The sequence below is a fragment of the Crinia signifera genome, chromosome 3 (assembly GCF_055691185.1).
Source record: "Crinia signifera chromosome 3, ASM5569118v1, whole genome shotgun sequence".
Classification (NCBI taxonomy): domain Eukaryota; kingdom Metazoa; phylum Chordata; class Amphibia; order Anura; family Myobatrachidae; genus Crinia; species Crinia signifera.
Genome location: NC_139219.1, coordinates 222104573 through 222126603, shown reverse-complemented (window position 1 = coordinate 222126603; position 22031 = coordinate 222104573). Strand labels below are relative to the sequence as shown.

At 45.2% G+C, this 22031-nt stretch overlaps 1 protein-coding gene across 5 annotated transcripts in view; it reads left to right on the top strand.

Moving 5' to 3' along the window:
* The first annotated feature begins 7674 nt into the window (after positions 1–7674).
* The window catches only part of TFRC (transferrin receptor), a 34358-nt gene continuing 20001 nt past the window's right edge, over positions 7675–22031 (top strand). For 2 of the 5 annotated variants that reach the window (XM_083177502.1, XM_083177501.1), the window contains exons 1-2: positions 8038–8058; positions 17932–17989. In XM_083177502.1, the coding sequence (XP_083033628.1) occupies positions 17951–17989 (39 nt within the window). In that variant the 5' untranslated portion in view covers positions 8038–8058; positions 17932–17950. Of the gene's footprint in view, positions 7818–7837; positions 7860–8037; positions 8059–8142; positions 8255–17931; positions 17990–22031 lie in introns of those variants that run through there. The other 3 variants (XM_083177503.1, XM_083177505.1, XM_083177504.1) reach the window with 3 other exon arrangements.

The window sequence follows — 22031 nt, the reverse complement described above, 5'->3', positions numbered from 1 at the left end:
AAATGTAATTTCATGGCTGTTCATGTTCTTTGAGGGCAGATTATTCTGGAACCAAACGTTCCAGTTTCACTGGACCAAAATCATTCAAAGCCCACTCAAAAGTTCTTCAATATGATACTTGTCTCATGTAAATGGATCAGTTGGTTCCGAAGATATAGCCGGTTAAATAAGATAACTGGTTAAAGGGGGGGAGGGGTGGTTTTCTCTCCCCCTCACACCAGAAAATGCAGGGACTAGGCTGGTGTAAAAGGGTCCAACCTGGGAATGCATTTTCTGGTGTGAAAGGGGTATTATTTCAAATAGCCGGGACCTGTAGTGCTCTGAATACAGCCAGGATCTGCCACTGTCAGTGGCTATCACTTCTGCCTGGCGGCGGCTGTCCCCCATTTACCGCGAGCATGTATTCCCCTTGGCAATGAGCATGTAATCCCACATGGCAATGAGCATGGAACCTCTGGCAATGAGCATGGAACCCTTGGCAATGAGCATGTAGATAAGCAGCACTTATGTAGCATAATTTTTAATAGGCATTATGGTGTTTGACATAATACATAATGGACATAATGGCGTGTAACTTAACGTGTAATGGACATTATGGTGTAAATGTTTAATGCGCGCCTTTGGTGGATAATGTTCCTGTTTATGAAACGTATTGTGAATTTTGGCTTAATCCATGTGGCATTATGTGAATTCTGGCTTAATCCGTGTGGCATTATGTGACTTTTGGCTCAATCCGTGTGGCATTATGTGAATTTTGTCACAATCCGTGTGGCATTATGTGAATTTTGGCTCAATACGTGTGGCATTATGTGAATTTTGTCTCAATCCGTGTGGCATTATGTGAATTTTGGCTCAATCCGTGTGGCATTATGGGCCTTATTTTGGTTCATTCTTTCTGACAAAATCCTTCTTAGATGGACAAAACCATGTGCACTGCAGGGGGGGCAGATGTAACATGTGCAGAGAGAATTAGATTGGGGTGAGTAATTTTGTTTCTGTGCAGGGAAAATACTGACTGCTTTATTTTTACACTGCAATATAGATCTCACTTTGAAGTAAAACCCCACCCAAATCTAATTCTCTCTGCACAAGTAACACCTGCCCCACCTGCAGTGCACATGGTTTTGCCCATCTAAGAAGGATTTTGTCAGAAATAATGAACCAAAAGAAGGCCCTATGTGAATTTTGACACAATCCATATGGCATTATGTTTATTTTGGCTCAATCCATTTGGCATTATGTTAATTTTGGCTCAATCCGTGTGTTATTATGTAAATTTTGGCTCAATCTGTGTGGCATTATGTGAATTTTGACACAATCCATGTGGCACTATTTGAATAGTGGATCCGGTTAAAGTGCAAGCCATTATGGACTGGGTCCAACCCACTAATCTCAAGGCTTTAGAAATTTTTGTGGTTAGCGACCTACTACCGTAGCTTCATTCCCTCCTTTTCGTCCATTGTTGCGCCTATTGTGTCTCTTACCAGGAAGGTGGTTGATGCCTCTAACTGGTCACTGCAGGCTCATGAAGCATTTAAAAAATTAATATAGATATCTTGAAAAAGGACAAAGGTCCGAAACGCGTTGATTGCTGCTGGCCGACATCACTCTGACGGATCAGAGTTAGAATTGCCTGTTACTGCCTGTGTACTGCCACCCGCCGAAGCTCCCAGCCGTCCGGCTTATCCTCTCGTGCTGCAGCGCGACAGACAGGGAGAAAGACTGTTTTCCATCCGGCTTGGTTGTTGAAGTGAGCGGCTCCTGTCTTTTCGTTGTGTATGTGGATCTTTTTAATAAAACCTGGCTTGTTTTACGGACGTGTGATGCAAGATACCTTTACATGCATGCGAGATAGAACAATAAAGTAAGTCACCCTTTACTCATTACTGTGTTGGCTGAATATCGTTTACCTGAAAAGGATAGTGAAAGATACCTTTTGATGTACTCGTGAAAGAATGTTTAAGTAAGTGTCTGGCGATCATAATATCCCCTGCGAGGTGCCTTATTAGAGGTTTTAAAGAAACTGCTTTGTGTACTCGTGGAAGAACTAAAAAGTAAGTGTGGTTCTAATTGCTTCCTGGTTAATTAAACCACCTGTTCTCCAAGACTACAAGCAAAGTCTACACCCAGCGCTGGTTACTTTCATCTTGTGTTTTTGAAGTGTCTATTTTTAATCCCATTCCCACCCTCTCTCTGCCGCTCTCTTAGCATGTACACTGACACCACTAACACCGCCCCTCCCCCACCTAAACCCTCTTTTATCATGGTGCCCCCCCTGTCATTTTATCCTGGATCCGCCCCTGGGGGTCATGTCCAATCGGTGTTACAAAAGCTGAGAGAGAATAATCTCTTTGCTAAACTTGAGACATGTGAGTTTGAAGTTAAAAGTTATTTTTTTAGGTTATATTATTTCTCCTGAGGAATTTCAAATGGATCCGGTTAAAGTGCAAGCCATTATGGACTGGGTCCAACCCACTAATCTCAAGGCTTTAGAAATTTTTGTGGTTAGCGACCTACTACCGTAGCTTCATTCCCTCCTTTTCGTCCATTGTTGCGCCTATTGTGTCTCTTACCAGGAAGGTGGTTGATGCCTCTAACTGGTCACTGCAGGCTCATAAAGCATTTAAAAAATTAAAGGAGTAATTTATTTATGCCATGATTCTACGCCATCCCGATCCAGAGCTCCCTTTGATTGTAGTGGTAGATGCATCGGAGGTGGGAATTGGGGCTGTACTCTCTCTGGTGGATAAATTGGATGGTCTTCTCCATCCTTGTGCTTTTTCTTTGAAGTTTACTACTGCAGAAAGTAACTATGATGTGGGGAACCTGGGAACTTTTACCCATTAAGTGTGCTCTAGAAGAGTGGAGACACTGTTTAGAGGGGGTAAGAGAGTTAATGCCAGGCCTTGTTTTTTGCTTGTTTTAATTTTGTTATTACATTTAGACCAGGTTCAAAGAACACCAGGGCTGATGCTCTTTCAAGAAGTTTCTCCACAGTTAAAGTCCTACTGTATTCTTCACAATTCTGCACGCCCAGTCTTTGGCACGTAATGCCACTCATTCAGGGAGACTTTTTGTGAGGTTTCGGACATTTTTTTTTAAATTCCACATTTGCAGGACATCAGATCACCCTGGAGTCTCCAAGACATTGGAGTTGTTGTCCCGTGCAGTGTGGTGGCCCGCTATGAGGAAAGATGTGGAGGACTTTATTCAGTCTTGCTAGGTTTGTGCCAGGAACAAATCTCCTCGGGCTTCTCCTATGGGTCCTCAGTTACCATTGGCTATTCCCCCAAAACTGTGGTCACACGTTTCCATGGATTTTGTTAGGATCTGCCTCGCTCTTCTGGTCAGGATACCATTTTGGGTTGTGGTAGATTAGCAAAATGACCCATTTCATCTCTCTCAGAAGTTTGCAGCTTTATTTATTTTACACATTTTTCATCTCCAGGGGTTGCCGTAGTACATTGTCTTGTCCAGAGGTGTCCAGTTTTTAGCTAAATTCTGGTGATCAGTTTGTGCAGCATTGGATACTAAATTGATTCCTTATTTGGGTTATCATCTGCAATCCAATGGACAGATTGAACGGGTCAATCAAACTCTTGAACAATTTTTACGTTGTTATGTATAAAACTTCCAGAATGACTTGGTGGAAAATTTACTATTGGCCGAGTTCTCTTGCAATAATGTCTGGCATGCTGCTACTTAGAAGTCTCCTTTCTTTGACAGGGAAGTGAAGAATTTGGGCAAGGGTCCACGGGGCTCTTTTCTCTGCGGCCGCTGGTGCAAAATGTTTCTCGGACCACCATAGGAGAATACGTAGTCTGAGGACAGGGTACTTGGTATGGTTGTCCACTAAAAATATTAAGCTCCGACAACTCTCTCAGAAATTGGGTCCCTGGTTTATTGGTCCATTCAGGATCATGAAACAAATTAATACGGTGGATTTTCAACTTCCGAAAACACAAAAAATGTATAACACATTTCACTGTTCATTTCTTATACCTGCATCCCAACCTAAGTTTAGGAGGCCGGCTCCGGTCATGGTACAAGGCCATACAGAAGTTAACATTGACAAAATCTTGAATTCAGAAATGGTCAAATTTCAAGAATTTCCAGAGAAGCCTGGTCAGGGGTTAGTCGACCCCTCCTCAAGGGGAGGCTGGACTGTTTCTGAGCAGCGGGTCTGTCCCAGCATCCTAAGATGGGTGGTTGAACAGGAGCTCCAGTGACGGGGGTCCATGGCGGCCATATACTTCCAGCATCTGCCGGGAAGCAGGGCGGAAGTGTCGGGGACGTTGCTGGGCAACATCCCGAATTTCCAGGTTCAGTACGGTGGCGGGGACGCAGACAGAGGTCTCAGTTGATGGGGTGGGCTTTTTGATTAAAACACGGCTCAGACTTCCCAAAGGCGCCGGTTATAGTGTGTCCAGTCACAGTGTGCTCAGTGTGTTCGCTGCCAGCTCTGGAGATTCTCTGGCTGCTTGTTCCACCTGCATCAGATAAGGTTAGTTCTTCTCCCTTATCTCTATATTTTGGGTTATGTCATCTCTGTGCATTAAGGGATATTGTGTATATCAGTAAAGATCCTGTGCATTGTTGCACCTCCTATATTTTAGGGATTTGTGTATCTTATTTTAGAACTTGAGCATTGTTGCACCCGTGGTTCTGTACCAAATCATGTATTGGGGTTGGTGTGTGGTCAGCTCCTTCAGACCCTCCTTTTGCAGTGCCTAGCCTCCCACAGCAGCCTTGTCCCCTGATAAGACCTGGCGGCACCGGAGTTGGGGTAATCCTAATTGACCCCTTCAAACCTGGGTGTTAAAGGTGAAGCCTTAGTTTGCAGGAGGTAGAAAGGACTGCTGGGCATCAGCAACTGGGTCACCACACCACCACTCCTAACAGCAATGCTTCCACCTTTTGTAATGTTATAATTGATTTTAATATTGGTCCCTTCAATATTATTCAGGACCATAGTGTATGCTTCAATTACCAGATTTGTTGATGGGGGGGTTGGGGCAAAATTAGAGTTGGTTTTAACTAGGCTTTTGATATGTGATGGAATGTAGATGTCACTGTCATCTGTGCTTTATGTGTCCACACATTGCATTTTAGTAGAATGCAGTTTTGGCAAAAATAAAAAGAGTAATCAGCACTAAACTTTTGGAGCCGGCCCTGGTTCCCAAAATATGGGGGACAAAGTGAGTGGGGGCTCCCCATATTTTAAGGACCAGCAACGGACTCTTGAGCTAGCCCTGGTTCCCAAAATGAGTATGGATCCCCCATATTTTAGGGAACAAGCTCCACTAGCAGGGGGTGTAATGCCATAACCAGGGGACATGCTTGGCGGGGTCCCATGGCCAAAGCATTACCCACCCTAATTAGTCAGCCCAGGCCGAGAGTTCTTGAGGCGATGCGGACCCCCATATAAAGGGGTCCATCCTCTCAAGGGCACCCCAGGCAGGCTATTCCCCACTCGGGCTATCCCCGCACCCCTGGGCGGTGGGTGCGGGGTTTATAGCTTTTAAAAAAAAAGTAATTTTGTGATTTAGAGTGAAACCTGCTAAAATCGCATGATTTCAGGTTTTTTTTGCTCTTATGCTATTGTTAACCTCAATAACATTCATTTCCACTCATTTCCAGTCTATTCTGAATACCTCACACCTCACAATATTGTTTTTAGGCCGAAAAGGTTGCAGCAAGGTAGCTGGATGACTATGATAAGCGGCACAAACACGACTGATTCGGCACACTTAATAGCACCCCTGAACTGATACGGCACACTTAGCATCACCCCTGGACTGATACTGAACACGTAGGATCGCCCCTGGACTGATACGGAACACTTAGGATCACCCCTGGACTAATACAACACACTTGGCAGCACCCCATGAATTGCATGCACAGCATCTATTCAGCGGCGCAGTGGGTGAAAACGGGGGGCGCGGCCTAATATGCATAAGTCACGCCCTCATTTGCACACGCCATGCCACCTTCCGCGCGAGTGTCCCTATTCATCAAATGAAAAGGTTGGGAGGTATGCATGAATTATATGACACACTTGGCTCACCCCAGGAATTTTGCAACATACATGCGGGCACCCCTGACCTGATACAGCACACATGGAATTATACGGCACACATGCGGGCACCCCTGGACTGGACAACTTTTTATTTCAATAAAAAAATAGACGCAGCTCCCCTGGACTGAAACGGGACACTGGGCAGCACAGCTGGACTAATTCAGGGCAGCCCGGTAGTAAAAAAAAAAAATGATAGATTGACTCTAGGTCGACAGTCACCACTATTGGTCGACGGGTCAAAAGGTCGACAGCATCAAAGGGTCGACAGGATCAAAAGGTCGACAGGGACAAAAGGTCAGTGGTGCTAGTAGAAAAAATGTTTTAGCGATACTGTGCCGCATGCCGAAAATGGTCGTGGTCAGGGGTGTGTCCATATGACATGAGGGGGAGTGGCTACATTACAAAAGGGGCATAACCAAATTTACAGCCCCTTAACCTGTTAATTATTTGTTAGTACTGTGCAGCTTACATACATACAACGCTGTTACGTGACTGCCAACAGTGTGCATGGTAACGATGAGTATCTATGGTTACATAGATAGATACTGAGTATTTCTGCAGTGCCCCTCAGCCCTTTTCACCAGCTTTGTTGCTCGGTATGGACTCGGCCCTAAGATGCAGTGCTCCATGCTGCCCCAGCCGCCACCCTGTTGCTTCTGCGTCTCCAGGATCTCCTACCTTTGCTAGATGCCAACCACCCATTGCTGAGTGAAGACACAGCGTGAGGTCTCTAGGGAGGTGTCACTAACTGGTCTTAGCCACCGAGCTGCAGTCAGCTTGCCTAGTCTCAGTGGGAACGCAGTGGTGAAGGCGCTGGAGGGGGTCGGGGAAGGTCCGGCGCTGCTTTCTGTTCTCCTCTCAGGTGGTAAGCTGTAACGGCAACATATTTTTTGTCGACATGGAAAATGTCGACGTTACTTTTTTTAATAACATTTTGAGCCAACATGTGCTGAGAGGCGGTATTCATACCATCCACTACAGCATGGAGGGAAAATATAATAATGTGCCGAGCGCAGTGAGCCATGCGAGGGGACGCGTTACACTTAGACGTGTCCATGCCGACCTATGTCGACATAGACACCAAAAAAATGAAAAACTCATGTTGACCTTTTCCATATCCACCTTTTGAATGTCAACCTCTTGACCCTGTCGACAATGTTATTGTCGACCTTTTGACCCCGTCAACCATTTTAAAGTCGACCTTTTGACCCCGCCGACCATATGACTGTAGACCTAGAGATCTAATATATCATACCCATATTGTACACCAGGGAAGGAGTTTGTAGTATTATTTTAGGTTCAGAGGTACTAAGCCTTGGAGAGTGATAAAGTGGAAAGAGATAAATGACCAGCCATTTTTGCAAACACAGCCTGTAGCATGTCAGTTATGAGCCGATTCGCTGCAACCTTATCTCTCCCCAAGCCTGTACACGGTGCCTTCAGACCGGCGGCAGGCAATAAACGCTGCAGCGTCAGAATCATCAGACCCACCACACTGATACAGCCTTGTCCCTGCGTCACCTCGGGCAAGGTACACATTGATTGAATGTGACAGCAGTACACTCCGGTTAAGGGAGGAGGAGGAGAAGAGGGGAGCGTCCCATCCCAACCCATTACATGCTGCTGCCGTATCCGGGGCGGGCCCGCAGTGGTGTACGTGATCAGGGGCGGTATAATCAGCCGCGCTGCCAGCAATTAGTTCCTGAATCCTGCCAGATCATAGAGGACAGGACGGAAGGTGAGTGTGCCGGCACGTGGCTGCGCGTCTCCCATGCTGCGGGTGAGCGACCAGGCTCTGTCCGTGTGTATGTATGATGTCACCCGCTGCGCTTCCCATTCATTCTCCGCAGCCAGCAGCCTGTCCCGTTGTCTAGGCGATCCCCTGTGACTGATCGCATGTGTGTAGCGCTGCGGTGCCCGGACACACGAGGGTGGGGACAATGGCAGCGTGCGCTGCCGCAGCCCAGGGCGTGTAGTAGGTAAGGTCGCCATGTGTGTGACGGGCAGCGGGTTGTGGTGACGCCGCCGCCGGGTGACGTACAGTGTGCATGGCCGCCAGCGACTACCCGGCTCCTGGCCGCCTCCATCCTGTGCCTCCTGCCGCTGCTCCCCGCATGCACCGCACACCTCCGCGCCATATAAAGCATAGGGCCACGCTACTGCTCCTTGTACAAGGTTAGATGAGGGCGGGGGAGTGAGTACGACAGGGCTGTCGGAGGTGACTGTCAGGTATTCTGGGGAAAATGACAGGAAAGTTGTAGTTGCTGCTACTTTGGGGACGCGCAGCCTCTGGTACACCCCTATGAGCGGCTAGGAGTCTGCTAATCGGCTTATCCCTCACAACTGTACAATGCAATCTGCTATAAAATGTGACCTTCATGTGATTCTTGGAATTCAGACTATAACAGGCCTGTGCTGTGTGTGTGTGTATGTGTGCTCTGCCATGGGGCTGCTGCTGTGTGCACCTAATCACATTTCTTATGGTTGTGTGCCTGATCTCAGGCTTTTTTATGTAGTACAATGATTTAGTATGCTTCACACAGGCATTTTATACAGTATTAACAAATGCCCTTTTTTGTTTTGTTTTTGCACACCTTATCTTCTGCTTTGTGCCAGTCCTGATGTCCTTCAGGCTAGTCCTGCTCCTTTGCTGACATGATCACATAACACACCCCTTGTCCTTCACATGCTACCCACCAAGTTCACAATGTATTTGCTCAGCTTTTTGGAAGCATATTCCATTATTAAAGCTATGGTATGGCTGTGGCTCTCGCTCTCTCTACTCGATGTGTATGCATGCATAGCTTGATTAAAAAATGTTAAACTTGCAGGGTTTGATTTATTTCAATCTATATTCATAATCCCTGCACTCAATGCAGTAAAGGTAACCGTTTTACAGGTGGTGCCAAATATGATTAAATAAAGGCCAGTTGGTGCCACTCACGGGTACCTCTCAAAGCCTTCAGTGGTTCATTTTATATAACAAACTTGTCAAACATTGAACCATTTGAAAGGTACCTGTGTCCTTCATTAGTGCAGCTGCTTGTCCATTGTGTATGCAATACATAAAACAGTACTTTTGCTCAAATGTTCACGTACCATTAGTGTCCAATTTGGGCAGGTAAATCGGTAAGAGCCCAGTACATAATTCTTCTGGGTATGGATCATTGGGTAGACAGCTTGTTGGTAGGACTGCCGACAGGGTCATTGGGTCAACATGGGGTTTTAAAAAGAAAAAATTCCTGACTTTTGACATAGTCAACATGGACACTGAAACGTAGCACCGCGTCCCCTCGGATGGCTCTCTACACTTGCCATGCTTCGGGCACAGTGCTTCTCTACGCTCTGCACACTATTTTATTCTCCCACCACACCCTAGTGGATGGAAGGGCATGAAAATACTTCCTGTCTGCTCAAAAAATATGAACTACCCCATGTTGACCTTTTGATTGGTGACCTTAATGTATGTAGACTCAATGCTTGTAGACCTAGTGACTATCCCATTTTTCTTGTTGACTAGCATAAAGGTGTGCCAAGTTATGGATTGTTGCCCAACATTAGCGACAGGGAAGTACCTGTTCTACTGCTATATTATATCCTCATACTTTGAATACATGACTATACTACATTAGTACATGATGCTTGTAACCAATGCACATTCTTACCACAAAAAATGTTAATAACTTACATAGCATCAGCCTATTCAGAACAGTAATAAAATAAGCCCCATACACTCGGTGATATTCAGAATATCGCTCAAAGGGGCTTCTGAGTGGTAGTGTTCACAATATGGTCTAGTTGGGCATACCCAGCTCGTGATACGCAAACGTTTTACTCCACCATTTATTTTCGAATAAATTAAGATATTGAACACTAGCTAACCAACATTTAAAAAAAAAAAATCTTAGTTTAGTTTCTCGGCGGCACTTTCCAGCAGATTGCATGTAAATCGTATGCAAATTGCAGGCTATATTTGCATACGACTCAATCTTCAATGTGATTTAACACCCCCCACATCAGCCCGAAGAGTGGTGAGCGTAGTGTGCCCCGCAAGGGGATGTGGTAAGTATACTCCTGACCACTATCCACATCGAGTTGATTTTATAAAGTGTAGCGAGCCACCAAGCCCAAAGCGTGGCAAGCACAGCCGCCCCAGGAGGGTTTGCTTAAAACAAGCCCGAAGTGTGGCGAGGGACCGCGGAATACACATTGAGTAATTCATGTCCCCTCCCTGCGCTCGCCACGCTTCGGGCTCGTTTTCTGCGTCCACTCACCACGCTTCAGCCTCGGTGGCTCGCTGCGCTCGCCACACTTTATGGAATTAACTCAGATGACATGGATAGTGGGGGTATGAACAGGTCGGGAGGACACTTACCGCATCCCCTCACTGCGCTCGCCACGCTTCGGGGTTACATGGATAGTGGGGGTGTGCTAGATTGCATACGATGCAATCTGCAGGGAAGTGCCGCCGTGCAACTAAACCATTACCAAATCTTTGTATTTGCTGAACATGCTGAGGAGTCAGAATAATGGAATCACAGGGAAAATAAGATGTGGAAGAATCATTTATACCTCTGATTCCACATGGTGCCTCACAGTGTGGAATTCCCACAACTTTGTCTGAATATAGCCTTAAGAGGACCCCTCTTGCAACTCTTGCAAGTCTACACACTATAGGAGTTGAACAGTTCAATCACTAAGACAGTGGTTCCCAAACTGTGTGCTGTGAAACCCTGGGGTGCCCTGGGTTGGTGGTCCATGATTAATTCATATTAATGGTCAATGTAATAGGCAAAAACAGGGTTTGTGGCTTCCTACCCTAAAATATGTGGACAAACAGAAGCAAATCCAGTCCCTCACCACAAAACTGATAAGGATAACCTATAAAAACTATATTTTATATTTTCTTCTAAAGTACACAACTTTTTGCCTAGGGGTGTCACACAAAACTTTCTGTATTTCAAGGGTGCCGTGATTCGAAAAAGTTTGGGACCCACTGCCGTGATTCGAAAAAGTTTGGGACCCACTGCACTAAGGGCTGTGCATATCCTAATTCTGTAGAAAATGTACTCTCCTTGAACATCTTAAATTCCATTGCTTATGAATAAATGTTATAAGCAATTGTGTGTGTGTGTGTGTGTGTGTGTGCATATAAAATATATATCCTTTTTTTTATTTTTTTTTTATAAGAAAACCTACAAATCGAATTTTTTTTGGCTCATGCCTGATATGTCTCTTGATAGCCTGTGAGATGGAGCAGGACAGCATGGTCACATGAAATTGCTCAGAAGTCCAACCAAATCTGCTTACCTAATTTATTAAGTAGCACCTTCACTTGGTGGGCGACTGCCTTTACACAGTAATTGTTGTCACAGAGTATTACCATTATCTTTGTTCTTTGGGACCTTTTGCCTGCTCCTCCCTAATGTTAGCCAGCCCAAGGGGGTGTAGCAATGGTGTGGTACATCACAATTGGCTTGCCACTGCTATCTTGAACCTTAAAAATGAAGCTATGCGCTAATCACAGCTCCACTTTTTAAAATTGTGCCCATGGGCCAGTGGTAGAATCTGGTTCCAGTTGATAGATCTACAGTGTCTAGATAGACCAGTGAGCGCTAACCTTGACACTCCAGCTGTTGAACTATACATCCCAGCATGCCCTGCTATAGTTTACTATTTGGCAATGCTAAAACTGATGCAGGGCATGCTGGGATGTGTAACTTGACAACAGCTGGAGTGTCAAGGTTAGCCATCACTAATACCCCTTTCACACCAGCCTAAATTCCCGGGTTGAGTCTGGGAAAACCCCGGTACTACCGCTGGTGTGAAAGGTACCCGGGACAAATTACCAGCCTAATTTGCCGGCAACCCAACCCTGCTAGGTAGCAGGGTTGTTCCCGGGGACCTGGCTGGTGTGAACGGTGTAGGGTATACTTACCCGGGTTGCCGGTCCTCAGTGTGCTGTCCGCCGCCTGTCCCGTCATTTGCGCTGCTGCCTGTGTGGATCCCTGGCCTGTGTGGAGGACCAGCAACCAGGGTGGGTATTCTTACCACCTCCGCTGCCATCCCGCCGACTGACCACCTCCTGACGGCCCCCTTCACATACCAGAAAATGCAGGGACATTTCTGGTGTGAAAGGGTCCCGTCCTGGGAACTGAATTCATGGGTTTGTCCCTGCATTTCTGGTGTGAAAGGGGTATGAGATACAGTCAGTAGGTCTACCCCAAAAGGATCAACATGAAAAAGGTAAACTTATTTTTTTTTTTTTTTATGCTGGCTTTTTTCTTACTTTTCCATCCATGTCAGCATAGAGGGAGAATATAATAACCTGAAGCATGGCTAGTGAAGCGAGGTTTTGCATTTCATTAATTGGGGGTTCATGTAGACCATTAATTGGGGGTTTCACAACATCTGGAGGGCCAATGTTGGACATGCCTGATGTAGACCTTGACACCAAATTGAGAAAAACCTCAATGACCTTTTAAACCTTGTTAACCTATCTAATTATTCTCACCCAGTGGAAGCCTGCACCCCTGCCGTGCTCTGTGGTAATGGATACTCCAGGATTCAGGCCCGCAGCCTCTTTACAGGTCCCGACACATCAATGAACAGTGCCGGGATTCATCTGCGTCTGGCCATGCCTGACTGTGGTAGCTATTAAATCAGGAGCCAGTATTAAATCAAAACCATTTGCCCTAAACAGGATCAGGTGAATGGATCTGTTGGGATAGGGAGCATGCTTGTCAAATGTCCTACCAACCAGTCAGATAACTGTTGGATCTCCTGATCTACATCCGTAGAAATGTTGCACGGGATTCAGGGAATGCGTGGGTGGGGGTGGGGGGGGGGGGGCGTATTTACGCTGCCTAACGAGCAAGTCTGAATCATTCCCTGAATACTATTTATTTTTTTTTTTCTATCCAATTTCTGTTCTTACTTACAGTGAGTAATATGGTGCTACCACTCTCCGAACAATTGTCAAGAGCGAAAAGGTGGCACTTTGAAAACTGTCCTATGCTTGGCTGATTTTTTTTTTTTTTTATTAAAACAACTTATTTTTCCTGTAATTTAATAATATATATTTTTGTACATTTTGAAAATATAAAGATAGGAATAGGCGGTGGTCTCACTTGTCAAGTGTATATATAAAGCATGATTGTAACTCCCTTTTTTAGATCTGTAACCTTCAGGGTTAACTCTGCTTGGGATCAGGCATGGCTAGTAATACTGAAGGCTTCACTTTTCATGGAAGGGGTATTGCATCCTGATTTTGATTGTCTGTAGGGCAGACTAATAGGTAGGATGAACTTTTCAATATGTTTATTGGAGATGGGTAAAATAATGAGTTCTGTTGAAGGTGGGATGTTGCCCATCGCAAGTGATGAGATTCTAAATATTTATTTGGCACCTCCTTGAAGAGCATAGATGGAATCTGTTTGCTATGCAACTTCAATAGAACTCCCTTCTTAAGGCCCCCACACATCGGTCCGATTTAGCCATACGATTCTGACAGATCTGGTATTCAATGCTCGGGCCTCATACGCATCGGATCCAGATATCATATGATCTCCAGATTTGGCCCCCTGCCGGGGAACGGGATTACATGCGATACATTGCATGATCCTGCCGCTCGGACAAGGGGGATTGGATGGGCATACACTGCTGCAAAACATTGCGGCAGTGTATGGGCCACCTTCTAGTAAAATTACCCAATAGTCCTCACACTAGTCTATTTTTAGTAATGCGCCCTCTCTTTTTTTTGGGTAAAAAAGCCAAGTAAAGTCACTCCCTTAAGCTTAAATATGGCATTTAAAATAAAGGTTTTGGCCATCTTTTTGCTGCATAGCCCATTATAAGGGTTTTAGGATGGGCTCGAATAACATTAGTGGCGCACACCACTAATGTGTTTCCTTTTTTAAAATGGGATATAGCATGCTTTTCTGCAGAACAGTGTCTGGCAGCACTACTGCTCACAGCAAATTATTAGTCCTTATGTTTTCAACAGAGCATTTTGGAGGAAGAAATGTAAGAAGGGAGTTATCACATGAGCTACAGTACATTCCAGCTTATACAGTTACAAGAAGGAAGGAACTGAATTCTCTTTTTGGGCTGTGGCTAATGCACTGTTGCTGATCATCTAATGTGAGCCATAGATCTGATCCGCATTTCTCTACTGTACACCAATGGGTGTAGTCAGCCGTGATCTGTGGGGGAATCTGCAAAGTGCAGCATGTTGGAGATCCCAGATTCACCTGACCCAGGTATTGGCAGAAGCCACTTCCAGCTGTTCTTGATGGGAAGAATGGTGAATGTTCCAATGAGGATTCTCAGTTTAGCTATTGCAGTGTTGATCTAGAGCGGAAAAGTCTTTATACTCTGCTGTTTGATCTGGTCATCCTATATTGATGCACACCTGGGACTGATGCAGTAACAACAGCAGTTGTTGTGAAAAAATATCCTAATAAAACAGGAGGCGTATTGTGTAATCCACTACTGTGTCTGAAGACCCAGCATCTGAGTAAAGCTGGGTACACATCACTGACAACCCGTGCGGATGATGATAAATTATGGTGTGTGTGTGTGTGTGTGTGTATACATTAGATATACACAATAAGGTTTCTACAATGTTGTTCTCTTGCATAATGTTTGAAAAAAATCTTCTAGTGTGTGTGCACCTTAACTCACAGATTACTAAGGATGTTCCGCTGACTGTCAAATTCAGCTGGGCTACTTGAGCACCCATCGGATTGCTGGCAAGTCCAATGGTGCGACCAAAGCAGATTACAGCAGCAGCTGGTGGGTGCCTCAGACAGCCCATCAGCTGCAGCATTAGGATTATTTTGCATTATTGGCTGAGACTAAATTTTCAGCCACATCATTGCTTCAACCACTACTGCATTGCATCAATCAGGCCTTTTAGAATAGTATTTACCCATAATTTGTCACCTAAAACTAGAGACCCAGCTCCAGCTGCGCTTAATGGAAGGCTTTAATAAAGTGCTCTTCATACTAGCTGGTGTTTCCCAGTGCTCTACTGGTTCTGTAATACTTCCTGACAAATCTGTATAGCTTTCACACCTGGGAATTAAATTCCAGGGTTATTCCCGTGTTGGGCCCCATTTACACATGCTTTTGAAGCCGGGACATCCCGTGTTGGCAACTTTCATATTGAATCTCGGATGCATAAAAAAACAAATGTCTCTGGTGCTAGGGAGTCTTGTAGTGTGTTGTTACTTTGCAGCCACCCAGCTGGAGTAATGCCAACCTCCGAATATGGACAATAAACAAGAGAAAGAAAATGTGGGGCGCTCAAAGGTACACACAATATTAGATACAATTTATTAATACAATAAATCCACAAACAATAGACAACAATAAAAATTATCAGAAGTGAAATTGTGCACAATTACTCCTTTTTTAAAATATAGGAAATGGTACCGACTGCTAATTCAGCAGTATTGATCCCTTTATTTTAATTGTCACAATTGGGCTAGACAGCTGAAAAAGTTCTATTAAGGCTCTACACTTTAGAGCCCGTTGGACTAAGCAATTTTGGTATATTGTCCTGCATCCAGCTTATCCAATTTAGTTATGCCCAGTGGACCAATCGGTATAGAGTTCAAATGTCACAAAATAAAAAGCATGTATATTACCTCTGGGGGTTAGTCCTTGTGCCGCTTAAATCTGTGTGAGGACAGGGATTCCTGCACATAGGAGCTCGCATGGCTCAACTATGCATGCAGGGCGTTCAATACAGCCGGCGTCTCTCCCCTCCTTTACCCTCACAGTAGGTTCCAGGCTTGTGTATCAGTCGGCTGGACTGGGTGTCCCTTCGGCTGCTGCTGTTGCTTCCCCGCCGGACCAGAAATTCTGTTACAGCGCCGGCATGCAGGTATAGCAACTACCGTTTGGGGTGACTTGCGGCAGTGCAGGTACAAGCGGCCGGGTATCGGGACCTCAGACTCCTTATGGAAAATGCGTTTCTCTGCTCCAGGGCGGCTTTCTCAATTCCAGAGTCTGGGATGAACCCATTAGAAATTAAAATTTTTAGGCCCACAAAGATGAGGTTCTTTACCTGGGAATGGCCCGGCATGATTCCTGGACCATATTCTGGTGTGAAAGGGGTATTAGGGAGGGCGGGCCATTGCAGGCTTTCATGGGTGAAATAGGGGGTCTTTTGTGCTACAGAATTTGCAGTGTGTCTTCCTGATCGCTGTGTGATTGGCAATGCAGGCTTTCAGGGGAAAAATAGCATTGCTGGAGTCTGTTGTGCCACAGAGCTTGCACAGTGTCTTCCTGCATGCTGTGTGATGCCTCTAAGCATCTCTGGAAATCCACAACAACAAGAAGTTGTCCTGCATAGCCAATCAGCGGAGGCAACACGGGAAGGAGAGACATGTCCCTGCATCTTTCATACCAGCCAGTAACCCTGGTAGGTCCCTTGACCAACCCTGGTTGCTAGCATGGTTGAAATCCCAGGGCATCACTGGATTTTGGACCTTCACCCTTTCACACCAGCACTAGTCCAGGGTTGGTGTTAAAAGGGTATAAGAAATGTTGAGTCATAATGCCAACATGAGACTGTTAACATTCATCCTGTAGGAACATTCATCCTGTAGACCAGAGGTTCCCAAACGCGGTCCTCAATTCACCCCAAAGGTCCAGGTATTAAGTATATCCATGCTTGGCCACAGGTGACTTAGTAACTCAGTCAGTCTGATTTAACCATCTGTGCTGAGCCATGGTTATGCCTAATACCTGAACCGTTGGGGTGCCTTGAGGACCGCGTTTGGGAACCTCTGCTGTAGACAGTGATTTAATATCTGTGTAAGAATGTTGACATTTAGTCCTGGTGGCCCAGCGATGACTTACCGGCTGTTTTAGCTGCTCTATCTAGGTCTTCTGGGTGCTAGTAGTTTTTTGACCATTACTTCTTGGCCAGTTCTGATTCTCCAGCGATCCACTAAGTACAGCATATGTCTGCTCTCCCTCCTTCTAGTGTCTGACCCTAATCTTCCCAAACAGTGCTTGCCTGCATGTTGTCTGTCACCAGTATCAACTTTACTGTTGATACCATGAATGTCGTTATTTTGACTACATCCCATAGCATTGCTGAATTGTAACTCTTGTATCCCAAACGTAATCGTCTGTTATGAGAGACAGATATATATTTATTGACTTTATTGTAATACTGCAAAATATGTTCATTTTTAGAATGTTTCATTGTGGTAGATTGAAGGGTTAGGTGTAAATTTCTCATCGGATATTTTTTACTTTTAACCAACAATTTCCTTCTTTCAGCTTTACACATTTATGCAAAATCAAAGTTGACAGTCTTGATAAACGACAAGTCTTCCTCTATATGTAAATTGCTGCTATTTATAGGAGTGCAATGTTTGTCCCAATCATCCTGCTTCCTCCTATAATACAACCCAGAAGTAGTGTCCAGCGTCACTGTAGTGACCAGTGTTCAGTGAAGTCATGTACCCAGTGTCTGTGGAGGGTGGGATCTGGATAAGTTTACACGAGTTGTGTTTTTACTTTGTGTTTTTCCATTTCCAATAAACGTGGATAGTAAAGGGGTACACTACTTTGGAGTCTATCTCTCAAATATACAAACATGGAAAAACCCCATATTGACCATTTGTGCTTCAACATTGTGCCTGTTGACGTATCTATTGTCGACCTAATATAGCACTCCGGTGAAGGGTAATTAAGTCCTTTCAACAGGTCATTTAAGTAAAATCCATAGATATTGTAACTATTACTTTAGCTGGAGACCTAAAAAGTTTTCTTAATGTTTCAGTAACCTGGAGTCTATTAATAATTTTTTTTATTTTTTTTTATTGTAGGGATTTTTATACAGTTTCAATGAAGATGGAAAGTGCCCGGTCTGCGGTTACAAATTTTGTAAGTCCTTCATCCACCTTGATATTGCTAATTTAGTGCAAATGTATAACCAGTCAGTTAATAGATTTTTAAAGTAACCTTTCATTCTGATTTATTGAGAAGGAACAGCTGCCTTTTGAGTCTTTATCGAAGGCCCTATTCTCACTGGATGTTGCTTGGCTGATGCCACTATTGGGTGGTCTATGCCACTGACGGGGGTACCAGCACCTATGCAGCTGTTGGGGCTTTCCCCAAATTCTATCTTAGTAAGGTGAAACACGTGTCAGTCAGTTCCCCCTGAACCCCCAGAACCTCTGTTATTGCTGTACCTAAGATTATGTGTAAATCGGATTGAAAAAAATGTTTTTCTAAGTTGTGATGTGTGTGAGAATAAAGAGCATTAGACCTGGGTCTAACTAGCAAGAAATCCCCAGTAAGGGGACAGTAGGGATAATAATCCAAGCAAGGATATTTGAATCTCTACCTGATTCCGCATATATAATACTTCTGTACACATATCAGGCTTAGATAGAACAAGAGACACTTTGTCCTCAACTATTGCAACATTGTATATACTATTCAAGTTCTATTTACAAACAGGAGCACACTATTCATTCAAAGCCTGGCCTTTGTGCCAAAAAACAAGAATATATAATAGCAGTGCATGGCAAATCAAAGCACCAGGTTTTATGAATAAAGTATTTGCAAATCACTAAACCAATCTTGTAAAACTTGCTAAATACCAGCCCCAAAAGAGGACATTCGGTATATTATAAAGTGACCTTGGTAACATGACAATGTATGTCCTGTAAGCTCCAAAATTATAAAAAGCACACATCCGCTTGGTAAGAGAAGCCTGGACTCTGCATCAGGAACCAGTGGTCATATAATAAACCACTGGTAGGTGAATCAGAGGGCTGTGTTCAATAAATAGAGTTATTCAAAAGTATTATAATAAACCAACCACAGCTAACGAAACCAGTGCCTATCTCCCAATAAAAACTCTACGGCATAACAGAGGTTCTGTATTGTTAAATACACCACTATTGCACGAATTCTCAAACTTTTTGCCCCCACACAATAAATGTATGTTTTGTGTCTATATGTGTAAACCCCTTTTTAAACTCTATTTCACCTTGTCTAAAACATGATATGCCCCTGAGTTTCAACTAATAAAAGAAAAACAACACGGGACATTTTTACCAGTTTATTAAAAATTATGAATTATCTAATTATACCAGTAAAGGTGTGCATCCAACCGTACAACCGCTACCTCTTTCTCTTCTTTCTTGCATAGTTCCTACTACCTACAGAACTTTATACAGCTGTCACAAAAACAAAACAAAAAAAACCCGGTACTTGTTTCCTAGCACGGCGCCCAATTTTTTCATCTTATGCGATCGCATGCCATATAGCCGCATGCGATGGTATACAATTTTTTTTTATTGTACAACCACCCTGATGGGTCCATACAATGTTAAATGGCCCCCCATACTCAACGCCACCCCCACGATCAACGCCAACCCAAAGCACGGCGGTAGGTGTCCTCCGACCGTTTCATACCCCCACTATCCACGTCGGCGTAGAGTTTATTTTAGATAGTGTGGCGAGCCACCGAGCCCGAAGTGTGGCGAGCGGACACGGATTACTTTACATGTATTGCGCAGCCCCCCCGCGGGCCACGCTTAGGGCTCGTTGGGCTCGCCACACTATCTAAAATAAACTCCACGCCGATGTGGATAGTGGGGGTATGAAAAGGTCGGAGGACGTGTACCCCCGCCCCTCACGGGCTTGCTGCGCTCGCCACACTTCGTGTTGGCGTTGATCGTGGGGTGGCGTTGAGTATGGGGGGCCATTTCACATTGTAAGGACCCATCAGGGTGCTTGTACAATCAAAAATCGTATATACGATCGCATCGTATGGCGATATTTTATTGTACAACATCGCATCGTATACCTTATTTTGTGTTATGGTATACGATGGGCGCCGTGCTAGGAAACAATTACCAAAAAACTTAAAGGAAATATTAATTGCACCTTTTGCAAATATCTACTATTAGGGTTTCATGGGGAACATGTGTGACACACTGGCCTAAGACAATAGTTAGCGAATACAGTTTCCTGAGTTGCGAGAACCTGCTTTCTGATGGTGTTTTTTTCTTCTTTCTAGTATGTGTCATGCTACCTGCATCAATAACCTGTGTTATTGCTGGATTTACCAAGTAACAGCTTAGGGGGGTATGCGCCGCCGCTATTTCCGACGTGGGAAATAGTGGCGGCTCCCTATTCAATGCATTGATGTGGGATCATGGCTGAGACTTCAGAAGCTGTCTGGCCCGTTCTGCTGATAACTGCCGTGGATTTTCGTTATCCGGGCCGCAGATCGACAATCCATGGCCGTTTTCATGGCCACGTCCCCTTTGCGCCCATCAGCAGGCGGAACATTGAATCCCGTCTGTTTTGCGGTCGATCTGATCGCAAACGGGCCAGGATCACTGCTGTCGGTGTGGATCGACCGCCATGATCTCAGATTGCATAACCCCCCTTAGTGTGAAAGGGTCCTTTAAAATAGCACAGGTTGGATGACCTTGGAATTCATCCCTAGTAGGGGCCAGGTTACGGTGTACAGTGAAGTGTAAATATCTCAACCTTGGTTCAGACCCAGGTTATTCATAAAACCTGTTGATTTTAGATGTGTATGTGGAGGTCCACCTCAAGGGAGTGTCTAAGTAACATACAGGTCAGACCCGGGTTCTGTGTAAATGGGGTTGACCTTAGAATAACCTGGGTTCAAGGTGTAGTGTAAATGGGGTATGGTCCATGTTGGGACGGTGTTACATACTGCTCAGTGTAGTAGTGAGATTGTTGTTGTGCAGCTGTGATTTTTTTTTTTTTTTTTTTTTTTTTTTTTTTTTACTTTTATTCTTCTTTAATGGGCAGTCATCCAGTCCTGTTTGGATGTTCTTGACTTCCTATAGTGTAACAGTGGTAGCCAACCCTAGCCCTCGAGAGCTACCAACAGTGCACATTTTCCAGACAACCTAGCTGCTGCAATCATTAATCACTGACACATTTTAAAAGATACACAGATGGAGCTAATTAGCTCACTTGTGATTCTGTGAGGAGACCTGCAAAACATGCACTGTTGGTAGCTCTCGAGGACTAGGGTTGGCTACCCCAGGTGTAAAGGCCCCCATACATTAGGCCGACTTGTCCTAGGGACAAGTCGGACCCAATTTACCTGCGAGCCGCCCGGCAGCTCCCCGGGAGGCTCACATACAATTTGGCACTTGATGTGCCATTTTTTACATGGGATAAATCGCATGCGATTTATCCCATGTAAAAAAAAAAACCCGGGGAGCTGCAGGGCGGTGAGGAGTAGTGGGGGCGGGCAGCGGTGGTGGGGGCGGGCAGCGGCGGCCAGCGGTGGTGGGGGCGGGCGGCGGGTGCGGTGAGCGCTGCTGACCTGGCCGGGCAGTGTACTTACACATAGCAGCAGCGGGGACGGGCAGCGCACTGGCGGCTATTATATTTTTAAAATACTTGTCAAATGACCGGCCGCTCTCTGATTGGCCGGAGAGCTCTCAGCCAATCAGAGAGCAGCCGGTCATTTGACAAGTATTTTAAAAATATAATAGCCGCTGCTGCTATGTGTAAGTACACTGCCCGGCCAGGTCAGCAGCGCTCACCGCACACGCCGCTGCCCACCACCGCCCGGCCAGGTCAGTCAGCAGCACTCGCTGGTGCTCAGGGACCCGCTGCCCGTCCCACTGCTCCCCCGGTGTCTGCATGCATATGCCTGTCAGGTGGCAGGCATATGCATACAGGGAGGTCGGACGTGATTGTATGTACAGACCGTCCGACCTCCCTGATCCGGTCCGATGCGCACGGGACCGCGCATCGGATCGGATCAGATATCACACACCTACGATTTTGGGCCGATTTCACCCGATTATCGGCACAAAGTGCCGAAATCGGATGAAATCGTCCCAAAATCGCATAGTGTATGGGGGCCTTAACACTTCAACATGCCAATTGTTGGTCTTACTAATGGGCTAGTGCT